Source organism: Botryllus schlosseri, chromosome 10 (assembly GCF_051294905.1).
Source record: "Botryllus schlosseri isolate E-star chromosome 10, Bs_hap1, whole genome shotgun sequence".
NCBI classification, from domain to species: Eukaryota; Metazoa; Chordata; class Ascidiacea; order Stolidobranchia; family Styelidae; genus Botryllus; species Botryllus schlosseri.
Window position 1 is genome coordinate 19,054,947 of NC_137245.1, and position 11,297 is coordinate 19,066,243.

At 39.7% G+C, this 11,297-nt stretch overlaps 1 protein-coding gene across 1 annotated transcript; it reads right to left on the bottom strand.

The window, feature by feature from the left end:
- Positions 1-12: 12 nt before the first annotated feature.
- Positions 13-5,419, bottom strand: LOC145447861 (uncharacterized). The gene is made up of 5 exons (XM_080326127.1): positions 5,040-5,419; positions 4,128-4,364; positions 2,929-3,159; positions 1,215-1,368; positions 13-1,146 (listed from the first exon to the last, which is right to left on the bottom strand). Exons 1-5 carry the CDS (start codon positions 5,077-5,079, stop codon positions 951-953), a joined length of 858 nt encoding a protein of 285 aa, XP_080182253.1. The 5' UTR covers positions 5,080-5,419; the 3' UTR covers positions 13-950.
- Positions 5,420-11,297: the final 5,878 nt, after the last annotated feature.

Here is an 11,297-nt window from a genome sequence, read left to right on the forward strand (position 1 = left end):
TAGTCACAGATAAACAATTTTCCATGCAATCGTTGAAGTTGTCCGGAACTTGTTCTCAGTTAAATTGGTGTTGTGGCGTGTCGCCGAAGAAGTACCTCTTACAGCTTCATATTATTATTATTATTATACACAACAACGACAGTGGCGCTTATCGCCTGTTAAGGGCTTGTGCACCACGACAATGCATTTTATAAGTTCGGTGTCTTTGCTTTTATTCTTGCGGACGACTTCGCACGCTCGCGCACTCCCACACTTTCATTCAACCTCGAATTTCTTCCGTCCATTGACGGGTCTCTGCTGCCGACTTCTGGAGCTCGGCTCACTCTTCCTCTGGGCTATTTAAAACGCTGCGTTAACAGCGGGATCAGTGATGAGGAGCCCAGATAAACCTCCGACACATAGAAAACATGGTGGAGCCGAGACTCGAACCAAGAACCATTGGTGTCGTGGCGGTGTCGCTTAGCACACCGCGCCACTCGCTTCCCCCTTACACCTTCATATACTTTCAAACTTTGCGATTTCATATAGTCTTGTAGCTTCTTGAGTACACCGTTAATAAAGCGTAAGATACCATAGCATTACAGTAGCTATATCTGCTCGAATAAAGCACTTGTGGCCATGGGCCTGAAATTTGTCCGCCTCTTGGCACATAAAATGTAAAGTTTATCTCACCGAAGGATAGAAATCAATCGTTAATAATTTCGAATGTTGCGAATAAATTCAAACTGTCAAAATATTCCGATATTTTTAGAATTATCGGACTACAGCGGTGGTCCGTGAACTGCTGAACAATTTCTACCGGTTGAAGAAGCGTGTTCTGGTTTGATGCAGCATTCGTTTATCTTGCCGTCAATATGCAAGAGATGAAACGGTGATACCGGGGGACATTCGTATTGAATTATATTTGATCACGGATAAATTGTTTAGTTCCATGTAATATACAAGGTATTTCAATCAGTCTTGTCGTACAATATATTGTCGACCACATCCCTTTCATTCGTACCCATGACACTTTCGATGTCTCCATTTTCATATTCATTTTCAATCGCACCGTACATGTGAGAGGATGCGACCGATCCAGATTGTTTGGGTTTGTGCAGTTGACAATCAGATCGGTCAATCGACCTATTTCGAGCTTGATATGTCCTGCGTATAGCAACCGATAATGACCCATCAGCTGTAGTTGATGGTACAAATGCAACTTCAAAGCTTACCTCATTATGACCACAAGAAGAATTATTATCATGACAACAAGTAGCAGCACAAGTAAGGCAATAATAACTGCAGACATGTCGGATGACGACTCGGGAGCAGTTGGAGCAGTCCGATCGTCGGCTTTTGGCCAAGTGGACCAGTTCACCCTGTTTCCTGAACACAGCGGTATAACATCATAATAATCCTGTTCAGCGAGAATGTGATTATTCTTGCTGCATTACTAATGGTATCCCTAAACATAATACAACAGTAAAGACCAAATAACATAGCCGATAGATGAAAACATATATGAATGTATTGAAATGATATCCGTGTGCAAATAGGGAATATCTGCATGCGGGATGAGACAGTATATAGGACTAGTAGGAGTATAGTTAGTCACAATCGAATATAACAAGTTACTATGTCAGAAGACAATTTTTCGAAGCCATATAAACACCTGACACCCATTCACGACATAACTCACCATAGCACATCACCTTGAGGTGTCGCTATAGTTCGCCAGTATGACCGCGTTGGCAAAATGGTCTTATTGTGGAACTTTTTGAAGCAAACAAAAGTCAAAAGAAATTGCAGGGAATAAATTTTACTTAATACTTATAGCTAGGGTTGCATTTTGCATGGTTATTTGAAACACTTTGTTTGAAAGTGTTTTAAACAAAGGCCTTCTTAAAAAAAATTAAGTAGTATAATTATGCCATAATTGTCTAAATACCTTCCAAGAACATGTTGTATGATCCTACGGACGACGATTACCACCCGATATAGCCGACGTATACGATATGGGATGGTTGGAACCCTCGAAATAGTCGGTTCACAGCTATAGTACTTATAGATATAGATCATTGGTACGGAATGAATGTTCTGATAATGATGACCGCCGATCGTAAAAATGTTGCAAGGCAATGTAGTTCTGATTAAAGATAATTTGGGTCCGTATATGACAGGGGTTGGAAGCCTATTTCGTCCAAGAAGCTATATTTACCCTATATTTTCAATTGTGAATATCAGTCCATTATGTCGTCACAATTGAATATTTACGCTGAAGCCTGGCTTTCAACATGTTTGTTCTAAATATATTTTTCAAAACATAACTCTACTTTTAACCCTTACGTTAGCCGCGTGAAGTCGTCACATATTCAAACCAGTCCTATTACAGCATTTGGTTTGAGGTGTTCTTTCGCTAGGATAGTGTGGCAGCCCTCGTGCGCCCCTGTCTGGTTTGGCGCCTTTTGGATGCTTCGGTGATTTTGGACGCGAATTGTTCGTATTGAGTGCATGAACCGTCGCCGTCGGAGTGCAATACTGATTGAGCTGAATAAACCCCCATTCCTGAACATAGGTCTCTACAATACACTTTCGGATATGCCATATGGTAAGGTTACCATATTTTGCGTTCCCAAAAAGAGGACACATTTCAAAAATTCTGAAAGCTCTTGTACCGGAAAAAGGGTCATCTTTCGACTCGCATTTTAACACTTTTCTAGAAAAAGAGGTCAAATTCCTTAAAAAAAATAGGACATTTAGGCGTCCTCCGAGGACACTTTCAATTTATTGAAAAACGAGGAAAAATCCTCTACAAAGAGGACACATAGTAACCCTATCATAGAGTGTTTAGAATTATATAGTGATTAGAATAGCAATCACCAGACTGAATAACGGTCGGTTATATGCTTGGTGCGAATTCCTTAAGTCATATATGCAATCCCATACCGCCATATCTCCCGCTGACTTGTCGCAAGCAGTTGTGGTATGTATAATTGAAACGAACGGTTCGGCTGTCCATGGGCAATACAGATTTTACATATATCGTTGGTGGAAAAGCTTTCCAAATACTAGGTTGGCATTTCTGAGGATTTTCAAATCGATCGCAAGTGTCTTCGTCGTCGCTCAATCGAAATATAAAGCAATGCTTCTTGAGTGGTAGATGGCAAAGCTTCTCATCTGAAATATCAAGATAGTACGCTGTTTTATATGGTTCATGCAAAAAACGCCATGGATGATCGAATTTAAGCATACTTCGATATTTTTTGTAATTGATTCAGTAATTGCTCCTCTTTACCGTCCCATTTACGCCAATGTGACTTGACCGAACTATATAGAGAGTCAGGCGGTTGCTCGCGAAATATCTATATTGCACCATTCTTAAGGAAAGTTTGCTGATCTCTTGTTCTAAAGAGGTCTTGGGGATTGAACCATTGGCCATCCTCACTGCATTATAAAATGCTCAACCATGGAAGTACAACACGGTTAAATCAGGACTTACTGCCATATCGAAAAACAATAGAGTCGGACTATTCTTATTAGAGTTACATTTAAAACAAATAACAACACTTTGTTTTAAGCATGTTTAAACAGTTTTCAAGAAACATGTCATTTTTTAAACAATTTGCATGATTATGCCATAATTGTGTAAATAATTTCTAAAAAACATGTAGTATGAGCCTATAACGGATGATTTGCATCCGACATAGTCGACGTATGCAATATGAAGTGGTTGGAACCATCGATATCACCGTCGGTTCAACAGTTATAGTGTCACCTAGATAAATATCATTGATGTGGTGCAGAATGATGATGATGATGATGATGACCACCGACCGTAAAAATGCTGCATAACGATGTAGTTCGAATCCATGATATTTTTGGTGGAGTATTTGAAGAGGCGGAAGCATTTTTTTCGCAAAAGAGCCGTATTTACCCTATATTTTCACTTGTAAACGTCAGCTCCTTGTTACGTCACAGTTTAAGAGCTGTGATATCATGGCTAAAACAAGAACAAAGCAAAAAACACAATTATAAACGTGATTTAAACAAAGACAATGCTTTAAATATCTTTGTTTTAAATTGATTTCTGTTTCAAATGCAACCCTAACTTTGGTGCTACATGCTTTCAAGCAATTAGTTCCCACCATTAATCTCCAGGAATGCCGCGCATTCGCCGGCTTCTGTCCGAAGATCAACTTTTTCCAAATTCACTTGCAAGACTTTTTTTTCGCTTCCATGCAGCTTATGCAGGCAGTTTTCTCTGTTCTCATATCCCATAATATGCGTAATATTTACTTCCCATATTTTCACTCCCCCCTTCACCGTTAGATTTTCTTTGTGCTGGCAGGGGGCGTTTGAGCTCCTCACAAAGTAGTACGGAGCTGGAATAGAACTGAAGTTGACCCGGGTTGAATGAACACATGTTAGTTGTCAAAATCTTTAGGTACCGACATTCAATTTTTAATGAAAGACGAATGTTTCTACGTTTATTATATCGATACGCAATACTGAAATGTCCAAAGGTTCAGTGATTAAGTGGCAAACTCTCGTTCGCAATGAATTTGACTTATACGTTACTTTCTAATGCGTCTTGTAAACACACCGTTCCTTCACCTCCGGAAGTTAGGTCTATCTACATCCAGATGAAACCGGGTGTAGAAGTTTCCGTAATGTCAATATACATAGCTGTCGTACGTGAAAGAACGTTGAGTTTGCACTTTTGGAACTGACTATACACAAGCCAATGGGCGTACTTGCGTAGTAGCGCCGTTACCGTCAGAATATTGCTGAGTTACTACTCCTTATTATTTAATACGTCGCAGTGTACTTGTCATGTCACAAGATGACCGTAATCTTTGCTCTCACGTCTTCACACTTCATGCTTACGTGTCTAACAATTTTGCCTCAATAACTACAAGAAGAACTTGGCTATCTCGAATAGCATACACGTATCAAAATTGTTTAACCACACATTTAAAATTCATTACAAATACATTTTATTTTTTATCAATACTCAATAGAAATTTTCAGTGCTGCAATGCAATCTCTTACCTTACCTGTCATAAATAAGACGTAAAAATGACAATGACAATACATATTCGGTGTCTCTTGCCGGAATCGTAATACTTGTTGTATTGACTACAAGTCGCGAAATTATTATACTTTCTTAACGTATCGCACTGCGGTCAATAAATTTAACTTAAGACTGTAATCCATGTTACGCATGTATGAGTTATATCAGTTGCAACAACCTTTAACATGAATAAGTTTCCGTCCGATGAGTTTTTGTCACTGAATCCATCGGTATTCATGTCACATCAGTGAAACAACTATAATCCCACCTGCGAGAGATCTTCAACGTCTGTGATCTTCGCTGTAGAATTGATCGGATACACACTTATACGTCATTTATACGACATGGCTATGCCGAACGAAAAATGCGTAATGAGTATAACTCCTTTCAGAGATGTATAAGTATAATATAATATAATATAATACTACTCTACTCTGTATAGTCGATTTCTTGACCTTATGTATCCCCGTATACCAGAAGGCCCGCTATACAAAATCGCGGAAAGTTTATGGGTAATAGGTTCGGAAAAATACACAAACAACAAAAAATATCCACGCGGTTATTTATATTTATAAGTCTGTGTGTCACTATATAGCTTACGTTTCAGTGCCTTCGAGTTTGGTCCTATTAGTTTCGTGGCAAGATACAAAATGCAAATGTAGAGAAATCCCATTTTTCGTCAATAGGTTCCTATCGAAGTCTCGATGAGTCACATGACAAATAGAGACATTTCGACGCGTTACAGGTAAGGCAAGTGTAAACAAAAACAGAGTGTGTTGAGACTCAAATTTTAGCGACATTAATTTCACGTGGGGTCAGGAAACGAACAAAAGGATATTTACGCTACAAAATTCCAGACGGTTTCTTCATTATAATTTGTCGCTCTAGTTGAAATGTCGGGCAAGGTATAGCTGAGTTGAGTATCAACGTATGCAGGCTTGCGTGGATGCATATATACGCTGTATATTTCAAAGGAGCCGGTCTTGAAAATAGTGATCTAGGATTCTGTTTAGCCTCGACGCCGGTCGAGTCTGCATTTTTTTTACGATCACTTTGGAATTGAGATATTGGTCTTACTGTCCGTACCATCGTTGAGGTTGTTCGAGATGATGGTGCAAGATTGGCGGCTATCTTATACAATGTATAGTATAGAGAGTGAATTGGGACTTACATGAATATGCAACTTGAATCAAAACAGGAAGGATCTGAATTATATTTCTGAGATGCTTTAGACCAGGGGTCTCAAACACGCGCCCGCGAGAACATTTTGTGTGGCCCACGCTGACGTTTTGGATTTTCAAGTATTCGACAATATTCAACTACAACATATCTTTTTTAGCTATAGAACTTGAAATTCACTCCAAAGCTGCTCCTAAAACCTTAAACTACTCATCAAACTTCAATATCACAACACTTTAAAAAGCTATACCAATGCGGTAAAAGATATGCTAATACGTCACATTACCTGTTCGTGGTGATAAAGTGATAAAACATGACCCTTTAATGATTGGTGACTGAAAATTATGATTTCGACTTATGCGCGATCTTTCGTAGAATTACTGGAACTATAGGACTGACTTGGTGATAAAATGAAAATGACTCGAGTTTAGCCGGGTCTAACGTTAAAATCAGAGAAGGACTGGTGACGTGGAACGCCGTGGGTTGGTAAGGTCATGGACACAAACAAACTATTAAACTATCGTGAGGAATAGTAATATATCAAAAGATCATGGTGGGCGTTGCTTAGCGTAGGGAATTTAGCTATCCAAGCAGAGGTGGTCAAAGTAGTCAATAAAGCTACTCTACTGCAAGTAAAAGTAGCGACGAAAAAAATCTACTCAAGTACGAATAGAAGTACTTCTTTCATAAGCAACCTAAAACGATTTGAAGTAGAAGCTGAATTTACTAACTTTCAATCTACTCAAGTAAGTAAGTAGTTGTGTAAACGATCGTAATTCGTTCGCATGGAGTGTCAAAAGCTGAAAATTGATATGTGCGAAAGATGCAGAGCTTGATTCATATCGATGCATACCAGGAGGTATCCAATTTTCGACAACATAAGCATTTGTCTCATCATGGGATGAAAATGATAGTATTGATATGGAAATGCGATATACTAATCTGGTTACTCGAACAGCCCGTTTTAGAAAATATCATGGTATGGAGCCCATCCCCATATTATAAGGCCCGTAGTTTAGTCGAAGAGCAATACGGAGAAGGTGTATCGGATACGGTGTAAACCAGTGGTTCCCAACCTTTTTGTCTTTATTCCCCACTTCAGATTTATTCCAAGCCTTCATTCCCCACCAGGACCGTAACAGCACTTTATCAGCCTCGCCTAAAATACGTTGGTCTTGGGCCCCGAGAACCCCCTCAACCCCGCTGAGCCTGTACGCTTTTTCCCTGAAACTTATAGCTACATTGGGTCCACTGTTACGTGCGTCGCATCATTTCGACTAAATTCGCGAAGCGCGAAAAATATATATAATTCGTGTTCGAATCAGCCAATATGATCGGGAATTGCGTATATTTTGCTATCAATTTTTTATCCCCTCTCTGCTCACGTAATCAGATTTACCTGTAGAGTTGAGTGAGGTGTGTTGGAAAAGGTAGGACTCCTAAATAAGAATTCAGAATCTTCGGGCGGACCCGTTGGTACATTGACTTCGTTACATTGTGCTATTTCGTGACCTCCTATATCTGCTATGTTAAAAGATATGGAAATCGCCAAAACTAAAAGGCACGCACGATTTCAAATTGGTATTGCTTTACTGGCAAATAATGGTTCCCTGGGGGATGGCATTTGTCCTGTGGGGTTCAGATCGACAGGACAAGAACATTCGGCGCGAGCCATTTAGCCAATTAAACATATTTGTATATTGTATATATATCGAAGTTTTGGGTCACCACAAGGGCATTCCTTTTTGGCCAAGGTCTTCTCGCTGCTGATCGTTCTGGCACATTTATCGGAGTTGCATGTTACATGGCCTATAACTTCATATGCCTTGGTACGACGTGGCGCAGTAATGGCTGAGACCGAAGTCTCCATTTCTATAGATTCTGCGTATTTTCGTGGGGGAAGGGTACGCAATAATCGGGTATTCGGCAATAATAAATCGCGTACCCCGCGCGAAAATATTGTGAAAAAGTGGCATAAATTTAAGAAAATATTTTAATTTATGCTAATTCACGAGATATTTTTGGTCCCCTTCGCGAGCTCGCCCCCCTCACACCCAATTGAGGGGTTTGGGGTGCGGCAGTTACGGTCCTGTTCCCCACTACCCAGCACTTTTGTCATCACAGAGCAGCTATGCTGGTTTGACTACACAAGACACACAACTACACCAGTACGCAAGACAATCGCCTATTACTGCAACATAAAACGTATTGTGAACCGATAACAGTAACGCTCAAAATTTCGCGAATGCGTTATTTCACGTCAAACTATTCCTTCTGGATGCGTTTGTGACGTCATCATTGGCCACCCAGACTTAAAAATGAGGTTTTGTGAACAGCACACAATATAACTTTTGCTACATACATTCCAGAGCAGTTAACTGGTAACGGTAATTGCGCATGTGTCTCCGTGAATACGTAGACTGTCCTGTATATAATTTTGAACAAATGCGTCTATTCCCCACCAAAAACTATGGAATTCCCCACCAGTGGGGAATTCTCCACCGATTGGGAACCACTGGTGTAAACACTTTGCGCGATTAGTAAATGTGGGCAAATAATATAGTGGATCGTAAAAATGCCATATTGTGTAGCGTTATTTCCCGAAATTAAAGGCACTTGCTTTTATACTTCAACATGTATGTTCTCCAGACAGAAGAGCTGAAACTAATTAGAACTCAAAGTATGATACTGTGAGTTGAAATATAAATATAAATACTTCTTCTAAAACCGAAAAATATTTCATGTCTTTAATCCAGAAAGTTTCAAAGGTGTTATGCTAAAACAGGTGTAAAGCTAAAAATAGTCGGAGTACACTTTTCCAGATTAGAACACGCCATGGACTGCTAGATTACGAGATGATATACGTAATAGCTAGACTGCGAAATATCTGTTTCAGAGAGAGAGAGAGAGAGAGAGAGAGAGATGGTATTCTTTATCGCCTGCGCCATCGAGATGCTTTGCCGACGGAGATGCGATACGGCCCTTATAGTAAGGTCATCTAGTCTGCAGCCCCGGTTTTTTCTCCTCCATGCTATCCGTGATTGCTGAGCGCCTAGCAGGATAGCCGCGGATACCAGTTTTTTGAGTCTTTGGTCTGACCCGGCCGGGGATCGAACCCACGACCTACCGGTCGAGAAGCCGGACGCACAACCATTACACTATCTCGCTCGCTTTCAAACGTTTATGATGGGCATATATATATATTGTGATGAAATATCGGCGACAATGCGGTGTGAACGTAACCACGCAACCCGCTATATACCTGAATTATATTCATCGATGCTTTCGTGAAATCATATTGGTCACTCCATATCCACTGTGATCGAGCGCGACGAAAATTCTGGACGGTATTCAATATTTCAGAAAATGAATGTTGATACTCCGTGAAAATAACCCCAAAATTCCTCAGGCTATCTTCCTGATTGGAGAATTAAACTACTTCTATTAGACAAACGAAATAGCGAAAACTAACGAAGTAGAAGTAGCGGGAAATTCGATTTATTTGAGTAAGTACCCAAGTAGCGGAGAACTACTTGAGTACTTCAAAAAAGTAGAAGTACTTCGTTACTGACCACCTCTGTATCTAAGCAGATCGGCGTGGCAACTATTGTCATTCTGTTGCCTCCTTCGATGCATAGTTAGTTACATCTTGGGTTTGTTTGTTTGTTTTGTGGTATTCATGGTGTTTGTCGACTACTATGGTCATTTACACCAGGCCGATATTCTTCATTCATTCCGTAACTGCCGACTTATAGCACGGCTCACTTCTGGGCCTTTTGTAAGACGGCGCTTACGTGGATGAGGTGGCGAGGCGCGGATGAGGGGGTTCTTTCTATTCATGTTATTATCGCCACTTAAAGATGGCGAGTGACGTAGTGGTACGCTTAGGGTCGCATTTAATAAAAATCAATTTAAAACAAACATGTTTAAAACAAGGCCCTTGTTTAAGACATGTTTTTTATTTTTTTATTTTTCATTTTTTTTATTTTTTCAAGTCATGACGTCACGAATATTCAATTGTGACGTCATAGTGGATTTACATTCACAATTGTAAATATAGGGTAAATATAGCGCCTTTGACGAAATATTTACGTATACTATAGCTCTTGAACCGACTATTTTGAGGTTTCTAACCATTCCATAGTGTGTATGTCGGCTGGGGTGGTAGTCGTCCGTAGGCTCCTATAACCTGCTTTTTGGAAAGTATTTACACAATTATGGCATAATTATGCATTTAAAACAATTATTTTAAAGGCAATTGTTTAAAACACGTTTTAACACGTTTTAAACAAAGTGTTTTAAACAACCATTTGTTTAATGCAACTCTAGGTAAGCTGTAACACCAATGGATTGTTCGGCGATTGAACATTTCTGTTATTGTGACATATTGAATGTAATAAATAAGTATCTATGTTGATGACGGTTTCATTTTTACCCATGCATGTTGCGGGGATATAGCTAGATGGTGCATTTTAATAACTTGAGAAACAGTCCTAATTCGGATATCTCGGAAATTTCGTAAGGAAGAAATTGTCTTTTGTAGCCGTATAACTCCAATCGCTCAATACGTATACTTATAAATACTGGAAAAGTGAATCAGTGGTACGAATGTATGCTTTATCGACAACAAACAGCAGTTAGCAGGATTGTGTGTAAAACTCCAAACGATGTGCCTCTACGCATACGACAGAAATATTATATAAAAACACGACTATCGTGTTTTTTCATTGATGTCGTACATTTATAGCAGTTTCGGGGCACGCAGCCTGGAGACAACAATATTGCTAGAAATGCGCTACTTTAAAACCTTGTTGAATCTTGGCAAATAGATACTGCCATGTAACACGAAATCTTTTTGCACGAAGGCAGTGATCGGCTGAAAGGTGTAGGCCTACGTGTCCCGGATGATGATATGATGTGGTATTGTCGAAGACATGCGTCTCGGGAATGGAGCACGGTGACCATGTTAATCATATCGCCATCCCGATTACGCATATTAAAAATGTATCTTTCAATTGAGATTACTGATACTGCGCGCTTCGCAACCCCATTGACATGAAAC